The sequence below is a fragment of the Sebastes fasciatus genome, chromosome 20 (assembly GCF_043250625.1).
Source record: "Sebastes fasciatus isolate fSebFas1 chromosome 20, fSebFas1.pri, whole genome shotgun sequence".
NCBI classification, from domain to species: Eukaryota; Metazoa; Chordata; class Actinopteri; order Perciformes; family Sebastidae; genus Sebastes; species Sebastes fasciatus.
Genome location: NC_133814.1, coordinates 1,305,995 through 1,333,823, shown reverse-complemented (window position 1 = coordinate 1,333,823; position 27,829 = coordinate 1,305,995). Strand labels below are relative to the sequence as shown.

The 27,829-nt window shown below is 45.7% G+C and overlaps 1 protein-coding gene and 1 long non-coding RNA gene across 2 annotated transcripts in view; one reads left to right on the top strand and one right to left on the bottom strand.

The window, feature by feature from the left end:
* Positions 1 to 357: 357 nt before the first annotated feature.
* Positions 358 to 16,421, bottom strand: rsph1 (radial spoke head component 1). Its single transcript, XM_074620496.1, has 8 exons — positions 16,266 to 16,421; positions 15,990 to 16,103; positions 4,836 to 4,941; positions 4,577 to 4,667; positions 2,435 to 2,570; positions 1,636 to 1,707; positions 771 to 870; positions 358 to 496 (listed from the first exon to the last, which is right to left on the bottom strand). Exons 1-8 carry the CDS (start codon positions 16,314 to 16,316, stop codon positions 450 to 452), a joined length of 717 nt encoding a protein of 238 aa, XP_074476597.1. The 5' UTR covers positions 16,317 to 16,421; the 3' UTR covers positions 358 to 449.
* Positions 15,214 to 27,829, top strand: part of LOC141758807 (uncharacterized) — a 118,800-nt gene continuing 106,184 nt past the window's right edge. The window contains exon 1 of the long non-coding RNA XR_012591949.1: positions 15,214 to 15,482. This is a non-coding gene — a long non-coding RNA (uncharacterized LOC141758807). The remainder of the gene's footprint in view (positions 15,483 to 27,829) is intronic.

Below are 27,829 nucleotides of genomic sequence, written 5' to 3'. Positions count from 1 at the left end.
CCGACAGGCAGCTAACTGGTGTCTAGTGTGAACACCCTAGGTGGGCTTAACGCAGCCACGACGTGACGCTGCCGTCACGCGAGCCTCATGCGGGCAGTGTGCCCACGGCTTTAGACTGGCCCTGCAGCTGCTGTGCTATGGTTATACTTGTAAAAGAAGTTCTTCCTTTTGGTTACATTATTATGATAAAGTTTTTCTTCTCACTCAAGAAAAATGTGTTCTGTAAATTGCCACAGATGGGCACTGCACTGTATCAAGGGTACACACTGTATACATCCATGCTAATTAATTACAGTAGGCAATGGAAAGTATCCATTTGCTACAGCCATACATCTTCATAAGAAAACACTGAAAACACAAGCTTAACAGATTTATTGACATATGTATGAATATATTTATGTTATGTAAACTTCGGTTAAAAGATGCAGGATTGTGGATCGATCAAACAGTCAGTCCTCTGCTCTCTCCTCTTCTAAAGCCGTTTCCTGTTCCCCACCTGACAAAAGAGAAAACACTAACACTAAAATGCAGATTTTGATCCTTTATCTTTTTCCCCGGCTCATCATATCCTGTCTGGCTGCTTTGTACCTTGGTATTTGAAGCATGTGAGGCATGTTACAGCAGCACTTCAAACTACAGTCACAGAAACAGCCATGAAGCTGAATTTATGCCTCAGAAACAACAACAAAGACTGAACTTCAGCAGATGATGGCATATTTACTGTAGGTCTATCGTATTGTATTGGTATCAATAAATTAGATAAAGTTCACCTGAAGTGTCTTTGTCTGGAGTCAGGCCGGTGACACTCTTGGGAATCCAATTGAGAACGGCGGTGGAGGCCAACTCGCCCCACTCACCCTCAGCTTGGTCCTGCAAAGAATTAGATTACACAATTTATTTTGTGCACGGAAAAGAAATGCTCTGAAATATATTATTGGGACACATTTTGGTTTGTATTGCAAGCAAAATGCACAGATTTTCATCTCGATGTTTTCACAAATGACATAGGCCTCACTGTGTTCAGTTTAAGGAAGCAGCGTGACTGTGTGGAGCAAGACAAGCATGAACACGTCTGCAAACTCCTGGCTCACTAAAGATGACACACACTGCAGCTTGCATCTCCAACATACAGTACTTATAGTTATTAACATGCATTCTGAAGGTTTTATATAGTCACTCAACATGGCCCATCACATCATGCATATAAAGTGAAACATGCGCTTAGAACAGGCAAGTGTGCTTACTGAAAGAGAAGCATACTTCTAGCAGTGCATTCAACAACAGCAATGCGTTCTTGAACATGAAAAGACATTTTCGTCATCCAAGACACTGAAGTGGCTGATTGATCTATGCTACTGACAAAAGGTTGCACAAAGGCAGTGACGGCACCTCCTCTGCTCCTCCTGATGTCCCTAAGGTGAGATAACCCTCTCTGGCGCCCGGGTAGGGCGTCTTCTGCGTTTTCATATTTTTATCGTTCTCCTCATCAGTCGCTGGCTGGAGTTTTAGTTAAGAGAGTTGTCACGGTTATGTTGTGTCTCAGTGCACTGGTTGTCATATCAGGACATATTATATATTCACTCCGTGTGACCTGGCACAGTTCCAGTTCTCATGATTATCGTGATGTTGAATTACCTGCTCTGCGTGGCGGTATTCACCGTGCTGCTCACACCCAATGTCGAACACATACTTCCCCAGGCCGTACGGCTGTAAAATAAGAATGGGATGGCAGACACAGCTCTAACACTGAGGAGGAAGAATCTTTTTTGATAATGATACAGATCACAATGATACAAAAATATTTAAACATCATTTAAGCTATGCTTTCTTTGTGTAGCTCTAGCCAATGTTTCCATCAGTTGTAATAAACTCACTAAAGTAATTGCTGAGATGTGGGATGGGCAGGGAACACGAGCAGTCAAACAGGTTGTAAACAAGTGTACCTGTGCACCTGTAATGTTGCTAATCATTCATGATGGGGAATCATCATATAGTTTGTCTCACCTGAGGGTTAATAACCTGTCTGATCATCACAGTGCTCATGTTTCTTTCTATTAGCAATGTAATTATTATTATTATTATTATTATCATAACTGATCGAACTGATGGCCAGAGCTACAAAAGTGAAAATCAAGTTGTAATTAACTGTAGTTTTCTCTGAGCGATCGTTCTGGCTTTATTCTGATACTGGCAGCACCACAGATGGAATGTAGAAGAACTGGATTTAGAGAGACTGCCAGATTGATGTAAAGAGATTTGAAACCTGAGATGTTCTAACTACTTGTATTCTGTTTTATACTAAACCATCTACACTGTTACTTCTGACAGATATTGATCTTGCCTGGCGTAACTCAGGCCCCAGTGAGAGATGTTAGATATTGTCATTAATCTTTAGTCAAGCTTTTTGTGAATGAGTGATCAAAGTAGAACTTACGTTATTGTTGACAAAGTTACCCTTGTATCTGTGGCTAGAGTGGATGTACTCTCCAGATGACTCCAGCTTGCCATTCATCCATGAGCCCTTGTACTTTGAGCCCGTTTCATGGTAGTGGTAGACGCCCTGGCCATCCCTGCCAATCAGATCACACCAAGGAGGTCAGCACTTTTAAAACCCCCCCATCCCCTGTACCTAATAAGAGTGGATTTGGTGGTGCACAGGTAAAAAAGAGGTTGACGTCTCTGTAATTTTGAAAGCATTTCAGTTACTTTCATATGTAAACAGGTCCTGCTGTATATTGAAATATAGTCATTTAATGCTGTTGAAACAACATGTGCAACCTGCAACAAAATGTCGTCATCATAGATGTTTGACCTGCAAATCAACAAATCCACTCAAAACACATTTCTATTTTCTACAGCGATGTATCCCGAGATAACTCACGTTCTCATTAATTCACAATCAGATTTATTTGTGTGCACGTACAAGGAATTTGACTCTGTTTTTGCATTTCTCTCAGTGTACTGACACAGAAAATAAATAACAGCTAGGGACAAACAAAGGTGAGGAATAGACAGGACTGTTATGTACACAAGTAGTGAAAAAACAGATGTATATATGAATGTTATATAAATATATACACTGATCAGCCATAACACTATGACCACTGACAGGTGAAGTGAATAACATTGGTCATCTGGTTACCATGGCACCAGGCAGTGGGGGGGATATATTAGACAGCAAGTGAACATTTTGAACTTTGAACTTTGTGTTGGAAGCAGAAAAAATGGGCCAGCGTAAGAATGTGATTAACTTTGACGAGGGCCAGATAGTGCTGGCTAGACGACTGGGTCAGAGCATCTCCAGAACTGCAGCTCTTGTGGGATGTTCCCGGTCTGCAGTGGTCAGGATCTATCAAAAGTGTTCCAAGGAAGGAGAACCGGTGAACCGGCGACAGGGTCAGACCCGAGGCTCATTGATGCACGTGGGGAGCGAAGGCTGGCCCGTGTTGTCTGATCCAATAGAAGAGCTACTGGAGCTCAAAATGATGAAAAAGTTAATGCTGGTTCTGATAGAAAGGTGTCAGAACACACAGTGAGGAGCAGTTTGTTGTGTTTGGGGCTGCCGACCGGTCAGGGTGCCCCGTGCTGACCAGTGTACACCGCCAAGAGCGCCTACAATGGGCATCAGAACTGGACCACGGAGCAATGGAAGAAGGTGGCCCGGTCTGATGTATCACGTTTTCTTTTACATCAGGTGTTGACTCAGCCTCCAAATCTCGATCCGATGGAGCATCTGTGGGATGTGCTGGACAAACAAGTCCGATCCACGGAGGCCCCACCTCGCAACTTCCAGGACTTAAAGGATCTGCTACTGACGGCTTGGTGCCAGATACCACAGCAGACCTTCAGAGGTCTAGTGGAGTCCATGCCTCCATGGGTCAGGGCTGTTTTGGCGGCAAAAGGTGGACCTACTCAATATTAGGCAGGTGGTCATCATGTTATGGCTGATCGGTGTAAATCCTGAATGGATGGGTGATGGGTGATTATCTACAGTATGTCGACATGTAGGATTTATATTGACTGTATCATTGAGTTTAGATAAAAGAATCAAGCAGCTTTGAATCAAGAAGATCACAGGAATGTGTGCTTTCAGAAATGAAAACTACCAACATCTAAGTGACATGAACTGTACATATATTATATATAATATATATATATTATATATAATATATAATATATATAATATATAATATATATAATATATAATATATATAATATATATAATATATATAATATATATATATTATATATAATATATAATATATATATATTATATATAATATATATAATATATATATATATAATATATAATATATATATAATATATAATATATAATATATATATTATATAATATATAATATATTATATATATAATATATATATTATATAATATATTATATTATATTATATATATATATAATATTATATTATATATATATATATTATATATATAAATATATATATTATATATATAATATATATATGTATATATTATATATATATGTATATATTATATATATATGTATATATTACATATATATATTATATTATATATATATATATATATACATATACCTCATATGATGCAGCCACTCTCCATCATACGTGTCTCCATTGGGGTAAGTGTAGACTCCATGACCCTGTCTCAGGTCCTCCACCCACGACCCTGACAGACAAAGAGGGCAACAATGAGAGTTAGTTTCTGAGGTTCTGTGTCAGGGCTTCAGCTGGACTGTGTTGATAGACACCCTGCACACACACACACACACACACACACTAATGACATGCAATGGTTGGCAACGATCTCAACTCGTATGCTTTAGCTTTATTGTACCTTCATACCGAGAGCCATCTGGATAGTAGAAGGTGCCCTGTCCATGTTTCATGTTCTCGTAATACTGTCCCACATATCTTGCCCCATTCTGGAAGTGATATGTCCCCTATTAGACAAGACAGTCAGAGACAAATATACATTAGTCAAAGAGACTTATTCTTTTATAGGTAACATAATGGAAACCTCTGTGGCAAGAACAGAAACATTGCTTTCATCATAGACTGAATATGGATCTATAGAGTGAACTAAAGAATATGAGAACATTTCTTATATTCAAAGTGTACATTGACCTCTTTGTACTTTGTACAAAGTCTACACTGGCATCTAATTACAGTTTGTCTCATTCACTTTGGCTCAATTCTCGAATGAGAATTATGTTGTTCAAAACAATAAATAAACTAGAATGGCACTCGGGGAGCGCAGACCTCCGCCAACGCGTGACTTTAAAAACAAATCACAGCTCACAGCTGGCGGTACCGTGAGGTGATCGGCTGGTTATTAACACGGTGTGTTTCCGTGTAACGTATCGGCGGATGCCTCTCTCATTCGGCAGCCTTGTTATGTCTGTATAACGTTACACTACGTTGTCTCTCATCCTGTCAGCTACCGCTTTGTTCTTTCTCACCGCGCACGGCCAGCAGCTCCCGCACACACATCCACACACGTATCTCTCTGCTCTCAGAAGGATTACGCGTCATCAACGCGTCATCAGTTACACTGCGCATGTGTTATACCCTGTGGTCTTAATGCTCAGGCTGATCGGAATCCTAAAAAAAATATTCCTGAATCCGGAGCATGATCCGGATCGCCACCAAAATCTAATGGATTGTTCATTGTGCCACACCCCACCCCTCAAACATTTGATTTAAATCCATCATGGACTTTTGGAGTAATCCGGCTAACAGACAAACAGACAAACGAACAAACCAACACCGGTGAAAACATAACCTCCTTCCCAGGCCTTCGGCCTGGGGCGGAGGTAATAAAAATCTCTGAACAATTATTTTTTTGTTCACAACAGATTAGCATTTCTCATTCATTCAAGCAATTGCACGTGTTTTGCCACATGTGTGCAAAAGAGTCAGTACAATTGTCTAATTTGAACAATAACCACTCGCACATTTCTTATTGATCAAAACTGATGAGTTGATTCTCAGTGAAACTGTCGTCCTCTTCACAACTTCCAAACGTTTGAGCTGTCACATGCAAAATGATCCATTCAATTAACCAAATCTGTCAGACAAACACGTACTGTATATGGCATAAATATCCATTACATGGTGTTCAGTACTGTGAGGAGGTACAATTTGTCTTTGTTTTTTACTGAACTACAGCAGGTTCTCTCATTGTTGCAGGGTTTGGATGTCATTGTGACAAATTTTTTTCTTTAAGGACCCATTCCTCTCGCTTATGTATTGAATTGACCTGAGAATTGAGTGCACACTGTTGACGCACAAGAGACTCAAGGGTAGCCTGCACTGAACCCATCTGCTGTTGCAATGTATGCACCTCGGTCACCAGAAGTTGTACATCCTTGTTTTCAGTGACCGCGGATGTAATGGAGGTCATCAAGTTTTGACGGTCAGTAATCAGGGACTCTTGGAACTCAGACTGTGTTTGTTGTGCATTCCACTGAATGGCATTTATGCACTTTGAACCAAAATCCCTTACTTCTGCGAGCAAATGGTTACTTGCTTTCTCCACCACATTTGTTATGAGAGTAGTACACATTTTTAGAGCTTTATCGATGGGTATGCCCTTTGAAATGTTTGACAGCCACTCACGCTGCCAATCCACTGTATTTTTAAACACAAGTTTCATCGACTCTACAGCATTAGCAAAAATAACTAAATCCGAATCTGAGTGTTCCTGGGTGGGAGGAGCTACAGGAACTGGGGATGAAGGCGGAAGTAATAAGCCCTCTAAAGCCAAAAGAGGATGAGTGTCCACAGACAATTGTGGTTCTACTGGAGCATCTACCCATCCCTCTTCATCATCATCATCATCATCATCCAGTAAGTGCACCTCCTGCCCAACTACAGGCATATCCAAGCTAACATTTAAAGAAAGCTCGGATTCCAATTCCGCAAGCGACGGTTCCAATGCGGTAATGTCTGGATCTTCCCAAGACATGTTGGATAGTCACTAATAATTATTTGGACTAATAGTCAAGCTACACTCCAAATACATATTTCAGAAATATACACTCAAATACACTTGCTAAATAGATATCAGAAGATGGGACACAAAACTAAATCTCTTTATTGAAAGATTATGCTTTGTGTTACGTGTCCCTTCGTGGTTGCCAATTATGTGGCGGTACTGAGTTCCCCAGACTTTAGTTGTTCAGTCAGAAGACTGAAAAACAGTTCCCATCCACATAATAATATAAAATAAAATGCCTTCTTAATAATAATAATGAACAAATGCCTCTTCGCTAATGAACAAATGCCTCTATATTAACAAACAATTAAGGAAACTGAAATATTGGTTTGTGTTTTTCCTTTTACCCTCCTTTAAAGTTTTCCCAAATAAAATACACTAAAAGAAATGGGTATAAAGGGTTTCATTGAAAATCAACAAATGAATAGAATACAAAAATACAGCCTGCAGGCGTTAGGCTATCGTAAGGCAAGCCAGCTGTTGCACAAATAGCACCTAATCGTCCCAGTGCAGGTAACCTAATTGGTTGGCACTTAACTTGTTTCCCCAACCAGGAGTCAACACTCTCAACAAACAAAACACAAAGATCACAGAATCCCAAAAGGGCCCAAAACAGACCAGAGTTTCTGGTAAAGCTGATAACACATGTTGCTTTGAGTGAAGGAGAGATCAGAATGACACTGGGTGTGCAGTTTCCCTCCTCTTTTAAGCCCTACAGAAAGGGCGTCGTTACACCCTGATTGGCCAAGAGGGGAATGCACCAAGCTGCTCTCAACTATCATTTAAGAGCCAGTCCCCACACCCTGCGCAACAGGTGAACTGAATAACCCTCTAATCACTCAGCAACTCAACCAAAAAAACACCAGGGAAAAGGGAAACAACAGCAAACACCAGAGAATTGGCAGCTGCCACACTGTTGAAGTGGAGGCTCAGGAGAGAGAGGCGGTCATGCGCATTTTTCTGGACAGTGACACTAGTGATGAGGATGAATTTATGTTTTTTTTGTGACATTGTATTAAAGGTAAATAACTGTCTAAAGGATGTGTGTAAAACGATAGTTACGAATGTAACTACGGTTCTATGAATCCTGGATGACCGCCAGAGGCAGTGCTTCAACACTGAATATCTTCGTCTCGCGCATGCGCAGGTCGAGTATTAATATCAACAAAGTCACGTGTGACCTCGGATGACCCTGGTTAGGTATAAGTTCCGGTGTCATCCACGAGATCAGTCCTACAGAATCTTCTCGCGGGATCACGAGATTCTGAGTGACTAAGAACTCTGGCGGTCATCCAGGATTCATAGAACCGTAGTTACATTCGTAACTATCGTTCTATTTCATCCTTACTGACCGCCAGAGGCAGTGCTTCAACACTGGATGACTTATAACAACAGAGTCACGAGGAATCCTCGAGTACATACCCCATAAAGATGAAGCAGAGGAACTCGGCTGAAGGACCACGCCCAGTGGATGGGGGGTGGCCACATTGACTCTATAATATCTGAAGAATGTGCTCGGTGACGTCCCTGAGGCCGCGGCACATATGTCCTCCAAGGGGACCCCTCTCAGGGTTGCCCATGATGTGGAAACACTCCTGGTAGAGTGGCACCTTACTGTGGATGGAGGAGAACGGTCATTCACCTTGTATGCGTGGGAAATCACTTCCACGATCCAGTGGGACAGGCGCTGCTTTGAGAGCGCACAGCCCTTCTTGGGACCGCCGTAACAGATAAAGAGTTGCTCTGACCGCCGTATGCATGCGGTGGCTTCTACATAGGCTCTAAGGGCCCGCACTGGGCATAACAGCCTTGCCCTCTCCTCCCCATCTCCTTTAGGGGGTTGAAACTGGGCAAGCCGAATAGGCTGATTGTGATGTGATCGTGACAGCACCTTAGGGAGGAACGCTGTATTTGGCCACAAAGTGACACCTGAGCCATCTGAGTTCCACCTCAGACGTGAATTGTTCACTGACAAGGCATGTAGCTCGCCTACACGCTTTGCAGAAGTGATGGCAAGGAGAAATGAAGTTTTGGCCGACAGCCACCTCAGCTCTGCCTGTACTAAGGGTTCAAAGGGAGGCAAGCATAGAGCGTCCAGCACCGGGGGCAGGTCCCATGCGGGAGCCCTCGGAGTGCTCGGGGGACGCAGCCGCAGAGCCCCTTTTAAGAAGAGAGACACAAGCCTGTTGCTCCCCACAGTGTTATTATCGACCCTATCGTGCTGCGATGAAATAGCAGCCACATACACCTTCAGTGTAGATGGAGACCGGCCACCTTCCAGGAGGGACTGCAGAAACTTCAGAATTGTAGGCACCGAGCGATGTACTGGGTCCTCTTTCTGAACTGTACACCATTCAGAGAACAACTTCCACCTGTTCTCGTACTGCAGGTGGGTAGATGGTGCTCTGGCATTCAGAATAGTCTTTCTGACGGGCTCTATGCAATCAGTCAGCATTGGGTCGGGTCCTCCAGCGGCCAAACCCACAGCTGAAGGCGGCTGGGGTCGGGATGCCAGATCTGACCCCCCAGCTGAGATAAGAGGTCTGTCCTGCTGGGGAGGCGCCAGGGCGTCCCGCAGCAGAGTCTGTGCAGCAGTGAGAACCCTATCCTTGCTGGCCAGAAGGGGGCCACCAGGAGAAGTCTGTGGCCCTGCTGAAACACTCTGAGAAGCGTTGGTAGGATCAGAGGGAACGGTGGGAAGGCATAGAGGAGACTCTCTGGCCACGTGTGAGCCAGAGTATCTTGACCTAGAGGGCTGGTCTTCTCCCTCAAGGAGAACCAGAGGAGGCAGTGGGTTGACATCTCTGAGGCAAAGAGATCCACCTCTGCTCTGCCGAAGAGACTCCATATGTTGTGCACCACCTGTGGGTGAAGGCGCCCCTCCCCCGGCGGGGGTATGTGACGGGAGAGGAAATCTGCGACAAGGTTCCGTTCCCCTGGCAAATACATTGCCCGTAGGCTGGTCAGGCGAGAGGCTGCCCATGTCAGGAGAGCCTGGGATGTCTGCAGCAACCTTGCAGATTTGGTGCCCCCTTGGTGGTTTATATAAAAAAACGGTCGAGGTGTTGTCCGACCGGACGAGCACATGTTTCCCTCTCAGGTATGGCAGGAAGTGCTTGAGCGCTAGGTGCACTGCACGTAGCTCCAGCACATTGACATGCTCTGTGCGGTCCAGAGCAGACCACTGTCCCCGAGCAGTCTTGTTCTGCCACACTGCACCCCACCCAGAGAGGCAGGCATCTGTTGTGACGGTCTCTCTGCGGGATGGAACGGAGCCCATGGGCACGCCCTTTTCCAAGTACGCTCTCTCCCTCCATGGGGATAGAGCGAGAAAGCACTGTTGAGACACCTTTATCTTCTTGTGCCTGTGCCGCTTGGCGTCCAAGTGGAGGCTGTTCAACCATCTCTGCAGAGGGCGCAGTGAAAGCAAGCCCAAGGGAACGACAGCTGAGGCAGCTGCCAGTTTGCCCAGCAGGCGAAGAAACAGAATGTGGGGCAACGACCTGCCCCCTTGGAAGATGTGAAGGTGGTGGAGGATGTCGTCCACACGCTGAAGTGACGGACAAGCCCTCATAGTGACTGTGTCCAGAGCCATACCAATAAAGGTTATGCTCTGGGAGGGGTTCAGAGAGCTCTTCTCCAAGTTCACCCTGAGACCCAGCTGGGTCCTGTGGGAGAGAAGGAGGGCCGTGTCCCGGGCCGCCTGAAGCGGGGATGGCGCACAGATCAGCCAACCGTCTAGATACGGCAGGATCTTCATGCCGCGTGACTGCAGGGGCGAGAGGGCCGCCGCAACACACCTGGTGAATACTCGTGCCCCGGCTGGAGGATGGGGGCCGGCGCCGGAATTGAAGTTTGTACCCCCGGGTTAGGGTGGACACCACCCAGGGGTCTGAAGTGTGAGCTGCCCAGCAGTTGAGCTGCTGCTGGGAGAAATAACCGACAGCCGGCCCTAGGGTCTCAGTAGCGGGCCCCCCGGCCTCTGAAGGCTCTGGGGGGGCGGCGGTTAGGCTCCACGGCCCAGGGTTGCCTGGAGGGCAAGTGGGCGGGGTTGTCACGGTAGCGGACCTGCCTCTCGGTGGAGCGCTGAGGTCCGTGGTGGCCACTAGGCTGAGCCGGTGGCCGGGAGCGGCCTCGGGGGGCAGACATGGAGCCCCTCGGCCAGGCAGGGGGGGGCATGCCCCTTCGAAGACCAGAGAACTGCCTGGTCTGGTCAGCTTGGACAGTCCGCTCAAGTACCTGTAGGGCAGCTGTCCCGAACAGGTGCCCTGGTTCTACTGGAACAGTACGGAGGGTCCTCCGACATGTCTCAGACAAGGGCGACTGCGCCAGCCAAACCTGGCGACGAGTCTGAACCAGCATGGACATCAGCCGTCCAAGTTCCCTCGACATCAGTGCAAACGCCTGCAATGACGCGTCACTGAGGCTGGTGGAGGAAACGTCGGGAGCAGCCTCCTGCAGAGAGGCTGAGAGGGCAAGCATGAGGTGTGAGAGGGAGTTGCCCATGCGGCCCATGCGAGCCGCTGTATCATAAGCTTTAGAGAGGAGGTCATCTGTGACCCGACATTGGGGTCGAGGGCACCTTGCCTCTGGTCTCAGAGCCTCGTCAGGGGAGACTATGAGAGAAGCAATGGCAGGCTCAATAGCTGGCATGTGGTCAAGGCCAATTTTTTGCCGCATCCTGCATGGCTGCCAGGGTTCGGCCATCAGACGGGAGACGGGAGAAAGCCCTAGTACCCCTCCAGCATGCCTGTAACTCCCTAAGATACTCTTTGGAGGGAGGGACAGTAAAGGTGGTGGAGGCCGTCGCGCGCCTAAAGAAAGCGCTCGCAGGCGCCGATTCTGGCTGCCGTATACCCATCGGAAGAACTATGGGCCGAGGAACGGGAGCCGCGCCCAGAGGAATGGGAGGGCTCCTCCACGTTGTATTCATTAAAGAGGGTGGCCGAAGCCACCATCGAGACAGCATCTTCCTCCGAATATGACTCAGCCATGGGCAGAGTTGGTGTACCTGCGTCCTCCGTACCCGCACTAGAGTGGAGGGCCAGGAGGAGCGACTTCATCTGGGCTAGCTCAGCCGTATGCAGATCCACCTTAGAAGACAGCTTGCCAGACTTAGCCTGCTTCTTGGATGGCGCACCCGCAGCCTCTGTGGCCTGCCGTTTGGAACGGGTAGTTTGGGCTGGGGCCAGCTGCCCTGAGGGGACAGCGTAACCCATCAGGAGGTTTGAAGAGGAGCCATACAGGTGTTGCAGCCTGGAGAGTTGAGCATCGTGACAGCCACGGAGAAACTCTGTCCCGTCAGTTGCTGCTGAAGTCAGTCTGAGCGAGAGCACTCTGCTGACTGAAGAGAACGTGCAGGAAACAGTCTGTGTAGTGAGAGGAGAGCGAGCACACTGTCTTCACTAGCACAGTAACTGTCGATGTCTGATTCTACCCGATTAGCCTGAGCGAGAGCACTCTGCTCATGCGAGGACAGTAGTGTTATGGACTGCGATGCCACAGTTTAGCCTGAGCGAGAGCACTCTGCTAACTGGAGAGAACGTGCAGAAAAAACAGCCTGTGTAGTGAGAGGAGAGCGAGCAAGCTGTCTTCACTAGCACAGTAACTGTTATCAATATACTTAACTGTTGCTGGTGTCGCGCCGAGTTAGCCTGAACGAGAACGCGCTGCTAAATGGAGAGAACGTGCAGAAAAAACAGCCTGTGTAGTGAGAGGAGAGCGAGCACACTGTCTTCACTAGCACAGTAACTGTCAATGTCTGAGTCTACCCGATTAGCCTGAGCGAGAGCACTCTGCTAATGCGAGGACAGTAACGTTGTGGTAATTAATGCCAAGGTTAGCCTGAGCGAGAGCACTCTGCTAATGCGAGGACAGTAACGTTGTGGTAATTAATGCCAAGGTTAGCCTGAGCGAGAGCACTCTGCTAACTGAGGAGAACGTGCAAGAAACAGTCTGTGTAGTGAGAGGAGAGCGAACACACTGTTTTCACTAGCACAGTAACTGTCAATGTCTTAGTCTACCCGATTAGCCTGAGCGAGAGCACTCTGCTAATGCGAGGACAGTAACATTGTGGTAATCAATGCCAAGGTTAGCCTGAGCGAGAGCACTCCGCTAACTGTGAAGGCGGTAACGTTGTGAAAACAATGCCGAAATTAGCCTGAGCGAGAGCACTCTGCTAGTTAAGAAGGCAGTAAGTTTATAGTAAACAATGCATACAGTAATGTTACCACTATACTTAGCTGTAAGCAATGTTCGTTATAGTGCTACACAGAGCAGAGAGGAGAGCTGGACGCCTCCTCCCTGACAGCACGTTGTCAAACGGTAAACACTGAGCGGACACGCTTTTGTTAGTATCTCACTAGTTTAGCATGAGCTAACGCTCTGCTAACAGTGCCCAGACGTTCTTGTTATAGAAAACAATGTAAATCGATCTCACTGGGTGATGTACACATTGGAAGATGTCCTTATCACGCTGGTGATGATCAGGATAGGTGCATCCGCCGTCTCCTCCGTCGGAGGACCGAACGGCGGACAACACAGTTTGATGGGCGGCTCGTCGCAGCCTTTGGAGGGCGAAACTCCGCAACTCCGACCGGTGGTCACAAGGCTACCGGCGACGAGCTCAAATAGGTTAGGTAATTTAGCTTTTAGCTAATGCTACCACAGTAGTTAAACTGCGCAAGCGAGAAGATGAAATAGGACTGATCTCGTGGATGACACCGGAACTTATACCTAACCAGGGTCATCCGAGGTCACACGTGACTTTGTTGATATTAATACTCGACCTGCGCATGCGCGAGACGAAGATATTCAGTGTTGAAGCACTGCCTCTGGCGGTCAGTAAGGATGAAATAGAACACCTTGGAGGCGGTGTTTATTATATGGGGGAGGGAGTGTGGCAGCTGCCACAATATATCCTGAGTTCATCCATCTTCCTGATCCTCAGAAAATAACATATTTATGTGGGGAGAAAAATCAATGTGCAACATTAGCTGCAAAATATGTTGACTGTTGCCGTACAATAAGAGGTGCTACAAGATCCGAACATGTTTCTGATTGATTACATTTGTAAAAGAAAGTATATTTAAAATGTATTTGGTATATTGTGATTGTGATTATTATTTTGTGATTATTTCTTGTGAAATGTAATTATTCATTAATATGTAATTTAGCTTTGGCAATAATGTAACCTGAACATTCATGCCAATAAAGCTTATTTGAATTTGAATTTGAGTGCCAACAGCATTCAGCTACTGACATTCTGGTATAGTACAGTCAGTAGTCAGTGTCAACAAAACAGTAGAACAAAACAGAGATTTGCATAAAATAAATATTTCCAGGGTTGACTGTCACGTTGAAAAAACATCTATCATTTTGACCAATCCGGCTCACAACATGACAAACTTTTCATTTGGTGGCGTTGGCCAATTTACTGCCACAATAACTGCTTTAGAAACATGAAGGAAGTGTTGTGGGTGAGTTACTTCCTTTATAGCAGACATGTAATAGAGTTGTGATGTCCCATCAAACAGTTGTGATAATTACACTTGAAGGTCCCATATTGTAAAAAGTAAGATTTTCATGTCTTTTATATTACAAAGCAGGTTTAAGTGCTTTACTGTGAAAGTATCGAAGCACTCAATATACAGAGAAATACACACAGCCCGTATTCAGAAATTGTACTGTTTGAAACAAGCCGTTCTGTCAATTTGTGATGTCACAAATCTACAATATTTAGACCATTACATGGTTTTAAACATAAACATTCTAAATGTGTCCCAGTTTATTTCCTGTTGCAGTGTATGTGAATGACATCAGCTGACAGGAAGTAAACATGGACCCAAACTGTTGCCAGGCAACGCAATTCTGTCGCAATTCCGTCGCAAATTCCGTTGAAATGCGCTAAAACGGAGCGTTTCAGACAGAGCGTGAATACAGGTATATTCAGGCAGACAGTATGAGGAAAATAATGTTTTTTTTTAACATTACAGCATGTAAACATGTTCTAGTAGAAACACAAACTACAAGTATGAACCTGAAAATGAGCACGATATGGGACCTTTAAAGTTTATAGAAAGTTACGACTGTTTAGAGAAATTAGCCAAAGCGACTGAGCTTTTCACCACATCTGAAGGCTAAAAAGTCTCATTTTCATTTGGAGGAATATTTAATAAAGTTATTCCTACTGCTGAGATTCACTACAACAGCACTCCTATATTCATTATTTCTATATTTCAATGTGTACCGCTACTCGGTGTCCACTCAGCCCCATCGGGACCGCTCTGGACCTGGACTGGTGGATTAGATTTGGACCCTCTAGTACAGGGGTCAGCAACCTTTACTATCAAAAAGAGCCATTTTAGTCAACAAAAAAAATTGTTTGGAGCCGCAAAACATTTGATCATTGTGATGAAGGTAACACAGTTTGTAGTCTAAGTATATAGTATATAAGTCTAATGCAGTGAGGGCCAAAGAGACAATGTTCTACGGAGTATTAGGACCACATTGAGGGAAAAAACATCTGAGATTTACACAATAAAGTCATAATATTACGAGAATAAAGTCATAACTTAACGAGAAAAAAATCGTAATATTATGAGAATAAAGTCATAACTTAAGAGAAAAAAAGTTGTAATATGAGAATAAAGTCATAACTTTACGAGAATACTACTTTATAATATTATGACTTATTTCTCATAATATTACGACTTTTGTTTCTCGTAAAACTATGACTTTATTCCCATAATATTATGACTTTATTCTGTAAATATCAGATTTATTTTTTTCCTCAATGTGGCCCTAATACCCCGTCGTACCATAGACCTACAACAATGATAAATAAAAATAAAAATGTAAACATAAAAACAGTTCTTCATTTCCATGTTAATAAGTCCACAGTGAGCCACTGGAGAGGGTCTGAAGAGCTGCAGGTTGCTGACCCCTGGGTCTAGTAGATGACGTACAGTATCATCATCACGTTAACGTTACCTGTCCGTGTCTCTTGCCGGTCTCGTACTGTCCCTGATACATGTCTCCGTTGACCAGAAGAGCTTTACCGACTCCGTGTCTCTCTCCTGCTTCATTCCTGTCCCCTTCATATTCCTGTCCGGACAAAACAAACACAGGAGTATGTATCCCGAGACAGACAGACAACCACATGCTAAAGTTAGCTCCAGGCAGCTAACGTCATTCCAACAAACTAGCTTAACTATCTATCTAACTATCTATCTAACTAACTAAGGTTAGTTCATTGTGTTTTCTCACCCCCAGTTTACTGCCCTCATCACCAAACTCATCAGATTCCACATCAGACATGGTTCTGTGTGTCTTCACTAGTAAAGACCTGAAGATGCTCAGTGCGCTCTGTTAGTTTATGGTTGCCGTGACAACGATTAGTCCCACGTGACCCAGAGTGAGGCCAGTTGAGCAGTATGTCTGTAACATGTAACATGAAACATGTACATGCATGGTAACATGTAACAGGGTCATTATGGACCCTTTTCTAGGTCTATCTTGTTCTCTGGTTTTTATAATCACACTTAATGGATGAAGTTGCACTTTATTTAGACAGGGAGAACCTCCAGACTCCAGGAGGATGGGGGAAGTTCAGAGTCCCTCCTCAGCTCCTCCTTTGTATCTTCTTCTGTGGTCCTGACTATAAATGCCCTCTGCCCTCTTGTATCACTCTCCTGTGGGAGAGGTGGGGGTCATTTCTTTTGACTGAGTTATTATCCTTATCCATCCCATCATTTAACGTACTGTTTTGTTTATATTTTTGTTTCCTACCATGTTATAACGTCTATCCCAACACGTCAATATAATGAGTTCAATGAACTGGCATTTAGGAATACCGTAGTTGTTTTAAAGGACCCATATTGTAAAAAGTGAGATTTTCATGTCTTTTATGTTATAAGGCAGATTTAAGTGATATGTAAATACTGTTTAACTATCAAAACACTCAATATACGGAGAAATACACACAGCCCGTATTCAGAAATTGTGCGTTTGAAACAAGCCGTCAGGATTTCTGTCCATTTGTGATGTCACAAATATACAATATTTAGACCATTACACGGTTTTAAACGTAAACATTCTAAATATGTTGCAGTTTATTTCCTGTTGCAGTGTATGTAAATTACATCAGCTGACAGGAAGTAAACATGGACCCAAGCTGTTGCCTAGCAACGCAATTCTGTTGCAATTCCTTTGAAATGCACTAAAACGGAGTGTTTCAGACAGAGGGTGAATACAGGTATATTCAGACAGACAGTATGAGGAAAATAATGTTTGTCTCCTACATCACTTCTTCCTCTCAGAAACAGATCCATTCAGTGTCACTGCATCCGAGGGAACGTTAGCCTGCCAACAGGGGCAAACCTAAACACTGTTAGCCTCTTCAAACGTCCATGTTTATGTTCATTCATTTCACACATAAAGAGAGTAAAATACAATTCACATGAAAGGAATGTAAAATAGGTGTGAGGGTTTGGTAGAATCCTATGAAGGGTTATATAAAAACATCAGCCAAAGGACATACAACAGGTCAAAATATTACCATGATAAAAGTCACCAGTACATTTTAGATATTAGAGTTCAAAACATTTCACATATGAAAATATACAGTGTTAAGTGTAAAAGTAACGTTCAAACAAAAAAAATACAAAGAAGCAGATGAGTAATCGCCATATTTACAGTTTCTAAGAGCGATAATTTTTTTTCCAAATCATATGTTTTTGTCAGCAGAGCATTTCTACGTCTCATTTTATACAGACACTAACACAGAGGAATCCATTAAATGGATTTTCATTCCAAAAGATAACTAAAATAATATCTGAATAAACAATGAGGTAAATCTGCATCCTTATATCCCACCTTAAGGACAAATATACAGGTTTGAAGAATGTTGATGTCAAATATAATCAATAACTGCAATTGAAAAATATATATTTTTTAGATTTTATATTCAAACCGGTCAATAAAATTGTGGTTTTTAATTTGACGGTTTTTATTTATTTATGTCGATTCTTGAGCACATTTCAATATAAAACAATTAGCTTTGTAAATTACCCAAAACATCTATTTGGCAGTACCTCCGCAGCCCACTAGATGGCGCTCTGAGGCCTGCCAGTGACCATGATCTGAGCCAATATCTTATCTACTTACAGTAGAGTTATTAACATACTTAATATCATCATATAGCGGCATACAGTTGTAACATTTGAATGGACGTGTATAAGAATAATTGTCAAATGTCACAGAATTGCTGGAGATGACCTGACTAACTAACTAGTGGTGGATTCAAGCTTACTTGGTTGTCTGAAGGGAATCAGGCAGAAGTTGTTTATTTGATTATTAAATGATTGTATAACATAGGAACCAAAGTTTATCTGAGAGGGTTTAAGCTTCATTATTTAGATTTCAATGCAGAAAATGCAAATGCACAGAAACCACACACACACACACACACACGCGCAGCGAGGGAGGGAGAGAGACTTATTGATGACTGTTTTTGCCAGTTATAGTTAACCAACTATGGTCCTGTGCATTGATAGCATCAACAAAAAGTGAAACAATAAACATTGCTTTTTTTTACTACATTCATTTGCATTTGTTTAAAATATGTCATTAAAATAAGGGTTTTAAAAGGCTGCTGAAAATGTCCAGCCCATCTACATCTCCTGGTTTTAAAACCTGGCCCAGTTGAATCTGTAATTGTTGTATTCCATTAGTACTATCACACAGGGACTTAAACATGGCTGCAATGTTTGTATTGACTCAGTTCCCTCTAAAAGATGTACGTTCACTTTTGTTCTTTTAACTTTGTCCAAGATAAACCACCAACACCATAGCAACAATGTCTGCACAAGGTGGCCTCAACATTCACAAGACCAAAATCCTAAAGAGCAGCACTGCCAGCACTGACCCGGTCACACTAGAAGGTAGCACATTGGAAGAAATAACATCCTTCAACTACCTCGGGAGCATCATCGACGAGCAGGGTGGCACAGATGCTGATGTAAAAACAAGAAACGGCAAAGCAAGAGCAGCATTTATACAGCTAAACAACATCTGGAACTCACTACAAACCAAGGTCAGGCTATTTAACACCGATGTCAAATCTGTGTTATTGTATGGATCAGAGACATGGAGAACAACTGTGATGACCACCAAGAAAGTGCAGATATTCATCAACACATGTTTGAGTAAGATTGTCCAGATTCGATGGCATGACACCATAAACAACCACAAGCTTTGGCAGAGAACTCACCAACCTCCTGCAGATGAAGAGATCTCACAAAGACGCTGGAAATGGAGAGGTCACACACTCTGTAAACCTACAACAAGGAACACCAGGTAAGCTTTATCCTGGAACCCGCAAGGAAGAAGGAAAAGAGGAAGGCCAAAGAACACCTGAGACCTGGAACCAGCTGGAGAGAAAGACCCAGGATAGAGATGGGTGGAGAAGCCTTATCGATGGCCTGTTCCCCAAGAGGGGTAAAATAAGTAAGATCAACCACTAAATAGCCGACTTAAAACCATCCAGTATCCAACAGAAATTATCAGTATGCATGAAAATCCACACTAATCTATTAATTGGATAAACAGCAATGTCTAAAATTAATATTTACACATTGAAATCTATTCAACAGATCAAAATGTATTATGTTATTATTTAAGATAATGAATGAGTTTTTGCTCAGGGAGGAGCGATTGTCCACCAGCTGTCCATCAAATGATATCAAAGTGCATCTCGGACAGATAATACTTCCATTTAGCAGCCCTTTATTTAGACAACTTGAACTTGACTTGACATTAACTCATAAGCCGTGAGATTTTGCCATCTGTTGCATTAAAGATTAGAATTCACTCTGATTATAATCCGCTGTATTCACTTTGGCTTTCTGAGACTCATGAGGAGGCGATATTCAGAATGTCTGAAGCAGTTATTCAATCAATAGAAACACGTGCCAGTTAAAAATGGCAAATGAAAGAGCAGTTTGTGGCTGCGGTGATAATCCACTGCATCATTGTCCCTTTGAGGACAGTCCCTAAGAATATCTCATTCCTCATTAACTCCCTAAAGTGGCCCGTGTCTAAGATGGAGGCAGTGTAACCCCGTGGGTTCACCGGCTGCTTGTTCATGATTTAGCACCCTTCTTGTCACTTTACAGCCGTCTAATCTCCCTCTCATGACACCAGAATACAGAGTGACGGTTTGAAGACCTCAGTTCACTCACAGCTGGTCGAGCTGTTGACACGTTTTGATGTGTTACCTCTGAGGTGACCACATTTATTAAATCAAAACTGGGTCATTTCCAGTTCAGCGGTCAATATAGGTCTGTCATTAATACATCCAATATTATTAGCTGAAATAAAAAAGGGGGACCATTGTGATTTCATGTATTTTGACCATGGTAACTGTTGTACTGTAGTAAACTATTGGCAGCATTAACAGCTCTCTTTGATTGTTGTCACGTCTCTGGCCTTGACTCCAGGAGTTTTTCAGTGTTCTGCTTTCCCTGGGTCTCCCCCTCCCCTGCCTGTGGGTGTGGCAGGGGCGCGGCCTCCTCATCAGGCACCTGGTCTCACTCTCCACTCTCCACTCTGCACTCTGCACCTGTCAACAATCACCTAATCAACCCACAGTACAAGAACACCAGCTTTCCTGCCAGTCCTCGCCAGATTGTTCTGCCTACCAGTTGGTATTTTCTCGGCCGCTCTGTATTCTACTTACCAGAGTTATTCTTATGTTTCCTAGTGCTTCTGATATCTAACCTTGTGTTCTCCTGTCTTCTGGATTCCAGTGCCAGCCTCCCATCGAGCCATCCTCACGCCGCCGCAGCTCATTCCTCCAGCTGCTCCACCCTGCTCAACAGCCTGCCTGTCCCCTGCCTTCTCCAGCGCCCTCACCACCTTTAATTATAATAAATCCACCTGACTTTCAACCACCATCCAGCTGTGTCTGTGTCTGCTTCTGGGTCCTAAACCAAAGCCCTCACAGAACAATCTGGCCACCATGGACCCAGCAGACACAGAGTCACTCCGCCATGCTTTAGCCTCCCAGGGTTCGCTGGTTGGACAACATGACAAGATCCTCCGTGAATTGGTGGAGAATCTGCGAGCTCTTTCCTCCAATGTCATCCAACTCGGCAGCCAAATGGACCAGGTCAACGCCCATCTCACAGCTTCATCTGCCACAGCAGCTTCACCAGCTGACCCCCCACCAGCGCTCCCAACGCCTCCACCAGGGCATGCCACCCCAGCCCCACTAGCTCGGGAGCCTTTCATTCCGACTCCAGAACGCTACTCTGGGGATTTGGGGGCTTGTGGGCGGTTCCTTCTCCAGTGTTCTCTCGTGTTCCAGCAGCAACCTACCACCTACGTTTCAGATAAGTCACGCATAGCATTTATGTTGGGTTTACTTACTGGCAAAGCTTCTCAGTGGGCTACAGCTTTGTGGGAGAGGCAGTCTCCTATTTGTAATTCTTACCCGGTATTTGTAACTGAATTGCGAAAAGTTTTTGATCATCCTGTTCAGGGTAAAGAGGCTGCTAACCGTCTCCTCTCCCTCCGTCAGGGCTCTGGATCAGTTGCAGAGTATGCAGTTGAGTTTAGGATCCTGGCAGCAGAGAGTGGGTGGGATGAAGTGTCTTTACAAGGAGTGTTTGTTCATGGGTTTGCTGAGAATATTAAGGATGAGTTGGCTGCAAGGGATGAGACTGATAGTTTAGACTCCCTCATTTCCCTGTCCATACGCTTAGACAACCGTCTTCGTGAACGCCGTAGGGAGAGAGTCAGCCGCCCGCATGCCCCCACTTCTCCTTTCCAGTCCAAACCTGCCCCCCGGGTGATCCCTGACAGCCAGTTCTTCACCAGCCAGCCCCTCAGTTCCTCAGCATCACCCTCAATGGAGGAGCCCATGCAGTTGGGACGAGCTCGCCTCTCACCCTCAGAGCGCCAACGGCGAGTCAAGGCTGGTGTGTGTATCTATTGTGGCACGGCTGGCCACTTCCTCGCTTCTTGTCCTCACCGGCCAAAAGATTAGGCTCATCCGGAACTGGAGAGGCCCTGATGAGCCACACCTCCACCTCTCCATCAGCCCCTCACCCCCGAATGCAATTTAATGCATCCCTTGTGTGCCAGGGTGACTCTATCCCCCTTCTTGCTCTGGTTGATTCTGGGGCTGATGATAATTTCATTGACTCCACCCTCGTTACCCAAGCTGGGATCCCTGTTGAAGCCCTTCCTGCTCCTAAGGATGTCAATGCGCTGGATGGAAGGCTCCTGGCCCGCATTACTCATCACACTGTTCCCCCGAGTCTCATCCTGTCAGGTAATCATCACGAATCTATAAAACTGCTAGTTATTCCCTCACCTCATGCTCCTGTGGTCCTAGGTCAGCCCTGGCTTAAACTCCATAACCCCCATATTGATTGGTCCACCGCATCTATTGCTAGTTGGAGCACCTTTTGCCACTCCCACTGTCTCCAGTCAGCCCTAGCTCCCTCTCATTTAACTGCTGCTCCTACTTTTGAGCCCCCTGACCTCTCTTTAGTCCCTCCTGTGTACCATGGCTTAGGTGAGGTGTTTAGTAAGCAGCGGGCCCAAACCTTGCCCCCACATAGGCCCTATGATTGTGCTATAGACCTGCACCAGGGTGCCCCCCTTCCCTCGAGCCGTCTCTATAAACTCTCCCGTCCCGAAAGGGAGGCTATGGAGAAGTACATCAATGATTCACTAGTTGCTGGCTTTATTCGACCCTCCTCTTCTCCTGTTGGTGCCGGCTTCTTCTTTGTTGCAAAGAAAGATCACACTCTACGCCCCTGTATTGATTTCCGTGGCCTCAACGACATAACTGTTAAAAACAAGTATCCACTACCCCTCATCGACCCCTCTTTCGAGCCCCTGCACAAGGCCACTGTTTTTTCAAAGCTGGACCTCCGGAATGCCTACCATCTGATCCGAGTCAGAGAAGGAGATGAGTGGAAAACTGCATTTAACACTCCCCTGGGCCATTTTGAGTATCAAGTCATGCCCTTTGGCCTCACCAACGCCCCTGCAGTTTTCCAGGCCTTGGTTAATGACATCCTCCGTGACATGCTGAACCACTTCATTTTTGTTTATCTTGATGATATACTCATCTTCTCCCGGAACATGGAAGAACATGTCCAACATGTGAAGTTAGTGCTCCGTCGTCTTCTGGAGAACAAACTGTTTGTAAAAGCTGAAAAGTGTGACTTCCACGTGACTTCTGTGAGTTTTCTGGGCTTCATCATCGAGCAGGGGCAGGTGAAGACGGACCCAGCAAAGGTTCAGGCGGTGGCTGAGTGGCCCAAACCCACTACACGGAAACAGTTGCAGTGGTTCTTAGGATTCGCCAACTTCTACAGACGGTTCATTCGAGACTACAGTAGAGTGGCGGCCCCTCTCACACAACTCACCTCCCCAGCCATCCCCTTTACTTGGACGCGGGAGGTTGACATAGCATTTGACACTCTGAAACAGTTATTCACTAGTGCTCCAATTCTAACTCACTCTGATCCCTCTTTGCAGTTTGTCGTGGAGGTGGATGCCTCTGATTCAGGTGTGGGGGCCGTCCTCTCTCAGCGGTCTCCTAAGGATCACAAGCTGCACCCCTGTGCCTTCTTCTCCCGGCGCCTTTCTCCGGCGGAGCGCAACTACGATGTGGGAAACCGTGAGCTGTTGGCGGTGGTTCTGGCACTTGAGGAATGGAGGCACATGCTGGAAGGGGCTGAGCAGCCATTTGTAGTTTGGACAGACCACAAAAACCTCTCTTACCTCCGCTCTGCTAAACGGCTAAATTCCCGCCAGGCCCGGTGGGCTCTGTTCCTGGGAAGGTTTAACTTCATTCTCACTTACCGTCCTGGCTCACGCAACATCAAACCTGATGCCCTCTCCCGCCAGTCTGTCCCAGAGAAATCCTGCTCTGAGCCAGAAACCATTCTACCTCATTCCTGTGTGGTGGCCGCAGCTACATGGGAGATTGAGACCTGCATACGGGAGGCACAGCGCTCTCATCCAGACCCAGGTAATGGCCCTCCTAACTGTCTGTTTGTGCCTGATTCAGCCAGATCTCAAGTTCTACAATGGGGCCATTCATCTAAGCTCACCTGCCATCCTGGCTTCCACCGCACCCTCTCCTTCATCAAACGGCGGTTCTGGTGGCCATCCATGACCCCCGACACCCGTGCCTTTGTGTCCGCCTGCTCCGTCTGTGCCCGCAGCAAGGCCTCCCATCAACCCCCAGCTGGTCTCCTGCGGCCTCTGCCCGTCCCCAGCCGACCCTGGTCCCACATAGCTGTGGACTTTGTCACCGGTTTACCCCCGTCAGAAGGTAACACAATCATATTGACTGTGGTAGACCGTTTTTCCAAGGCTGTGCATTTTGTCCCTCTCCCTAAATTACCTTCAGCCACAGAGACTGCGGACCTCCTGGTCCTCCATGTGTTTCGTCTTCATGGCATCCCCCAGGACATCGTCTCTGACCGGGGACCACAGTTCTCCTCCCAGGTCTGGAAGGCTTTTTGCCAGGCTCTGGGTGCCACAGCTAGTCTCTCCTCTGGGTACCACCCTCAAACGAATGGGCAGACGGAGCGGGCAAACCAAGATCTCGGGGCAGCCCTGCGTTGTGTCACTGCTCACCACCCGTCCTCCTGGAGTAGACAGTTACCCTGGGTTGAGTATGCCCATAACTCACTCACCAGCGCCGCCACAGGTATGTCCCCCTTCATGGCCTCTCTAGGCTATCAACCTCCCCTCTTCTCAGTCCAGGAGGAGGCTGTGGCGGTGCCATCGGTCCAAGCCAACATCCAAAGGTGTCGGCGGATTTGGAGAGAGGTCCGGTCTGCCCTTCTCCGTTCAGCTGTCCGGAATCAACGCCTTGCTGACCGCCATCGATCCCCTGCACCCACTTACCAACCCGGTCAAAAGGTATGGCTTTCCTCCCGTGACTTGCCCCTTCAGGTGGAGTCCCATAAATTGGCTCCCCGATACATTGGACCTTTTGAAGTTGACAAGATCATTAATCCCACTGCTATCAAGTTAAAGTTGCCTTCATCTCTGAGAGTCCACCCCACGTTCCATGTTTCGCTGCTTAAGCCTGTGTCTTCCAGCCCCTTGTGCCCTCCAGCCGAACCCCCTCCACCCCCCCGGATCATCGACAATCACCCTGCCTTCACTGTTCGGCGGATTCTGGACGTCCGTCGCCGAGGTCGGGGGTTCCGGTTCTTGGTTGACTGGGAGGGTTATGGCCCAGAGGAACGCTCATGGGTCCCGCGCAGCTTCTTTCTGGATGCCTCCCTCATTCGGGACTTTTATCGGGAGCATCCAGACAAGCCTGGGGCGCCCGGAGGCGCCCGTTGAGGGGGGGGTCCTGTCACGTCTCTGGCCTTGACTCCAGGAGTTTTTCAGTGTTCTGCTTTCCCTGGGTCTCCCCCTCCCCTGCCTGTGGGTGTGGCAGGGGCGCGGCTTCCTCATCAGGCACCTGGTCTCACTCTCCACTCTCCACTCTGCACTCTGCACCTGTCAACAATCACCTAATCAACCCACAGTACAAGAACACCAGCTTTCCTGCCAGTCCTCGCCAGATTGTTCTGCCTACCAGTTGGTATTTTCTCGGCCGCTCTGTATTCTACTTACCAGAGTTATTCTTATGTTTCCTAGTGCTTCTGATATCTAACCTTGTGTTCTCCTGTCTTCTGGATTCCAGTGCCAGCCTCCCATCGAGCCATCCTCACGCCGCCGCAGCTCATTCCTCCAGCTGCTCCACCCTGCTCAACAGCCTGCCTGTCCCCTGCCTTCTCCAGCGCCCTCACCACCTTTAATTATAATAAATCCACCTGACTTTCAACCACCATCCAGCTGTGTCTGTGTCTGCTTCTGGGTCCTAAACCAAAGCCCTCACAATTGTTTCTGCACTGTGGGATGTGCCTGGGTCAGATATGTGACCTAAAATGTTCAAAAGTGAAACAATAAACATTGCTATTTTTATTACATTCATTTGCATTTGTTGAAAATATGTCATTAAAAAAGGGATTTAAATAGGCTGCTGAAAATGTCTGGCCATCTACATATCCTGGTTTTAAAATGTGGCCCAGTTGACTTTGTAATTGAATAGCCCTGATCTATATAATAAACGGTGACAATATGACATCACTAGTATCTCAAACGATTGTAATTTATCTGGCTTGAAAAGACATTTGTGTTGTGGATTCATTGAACTTATAGCTTCTGGCCCAGTTTTACACAGCAGTTTTCGCAAATTGTGAAATCTGATCGGAGATCTGCAAAAACTATCACGAGACTCGCTGCCCAACGACCTATGCTGACCTTAACTATTCAAGGTCGATGCCTAACCATCAGGCGAGAGTTTCCCCAATGTGCTGGTTCCCTTCTAGACACAACTACACTAGCCTGAGCAAGTGGTTAGTAGAAGAGTAATATGAAGATGTTATAGCAAGCAGCTCCCTTTGTTGGCCAAAACAAGCACAACAGGATTGAGACGTCAACTGGCTCCTCTGCTTTTAACCCTCTGAGACCACAAAAGACCCGTTTTTGTCTTTTTTTAGGGGGGTACAGGGGGTCTTTAGAGGGAGATAGTAGGTCAACAGTAGATGTCACATAGAAGTGGTGTACATCATCTGAAAGCTGGGAACCTGAAGATTAATCTGAGATGCAGCTCAGCACTGTGTGTCAAGTTCTTCTGGTCATAAATCAGAAATAATGTCATCATCATTAAGACACCAAGACCTTGAGGAACACCATAGAAAAAGCTATGCTGTGATTTCGGATCAAAAACTTTTGACATTTGGAGATTTCTGCAAGAATATCATTTTTCGGCGATTGGATGGCGAGCACTTGTGTTGTGTAAACTGCTCAGAAAGCCCCTTATTGTCAATCTAGCTAGAAGAGCCATCCATCCTCTGAAAACTTTAGGTCTCTAGTTTGATCCATCCATCCTCTGAATGCTCTAGGTCTCTAGTTTGATCCATCCATCCTCTGAATGCTCTAGGTCTCTACTCTGATCCATCCATCCTCTGAATGCTCTAGGTCTCAAGTTTCATCCATCCTGAATGCTCTAAGTCTCTAGTCTGATCCATCCATCCTCTGAATGCTCTAGGTCTGTAGTTTTGTCCATCCATCCTCTGAATGCTCTAGGTCTGTAGTTTGATCCATCCTGAATGCTCTAGGTCTCTGATCCATCCATCCTCTGAATGCTCTAGGTCTCTAGTTTAATCCATCCTGAATGCTCTAGGTCTCTAGTTTGATCCATCCATCCTCTGAATGCTATAGGTCTCTAGTTTGATCCATCCAGCCTCTGAATGCTCTAGGTCTCTAGTTTGATCCATCCTGAATGCTCTAGGTCTCTAGTCTGATCCATCCATCCTCTGAATGCTCTAGGTCTCTAGTTTGATCCATCCATCCTCTGAATGCTCTAGGTCTCTAGTTTCATCCATCCATCCTCTGAATGCTCTAGGTCTCTAGTTTCATCCATCCTGAATGCTCTAGGTCTCTAGTCTGATCCATCCATCCTCTGAATGCTCTAGGTCTGTAGTTTGGTCCATCCATCCTCTGAATGCTCTAGGTCTGTAGTTTGATCCATCCTGAATGCTCTAGGTCTCTGATCCATCCATCCTCTGAATGCTCTAGGTCTGTAGTTTGGTCCATCCATCCTCTGACTGCTCTAGGTCTCTAGTTTGATCCATCCATCCTCTGAATGCTCTAGGTCTCTAGTTTGATCCATCCATCCTCTGAATGCTCTAGGTCTGTACTTTGATGCATCCATCCTCTGAATGCTCTAGGTCTCT

Coding starts and splice junctions, on each gene's coding strand:
- rsph1 (XM_074620496.1), bottom strand. CDS start 16,316: ATGTCTGATGTGGAATCTGATGAGTTTGGTGATGAGGGCAGTAAACTG. Junction 1,708..2,434: donor GTAACTTTGTCAACAATAAC/GTAAGTTCTACT, acceptor CTTATTTTACAG/CCGTACGGCCTGGGGAAGTA. Junction 871..1,635: donor AATACCGCCACGCAGAGCAG/GTAATTCAACAT, acceptor AATTCTTTGCAG/GACCAAGCTGAGGGTGAGTG.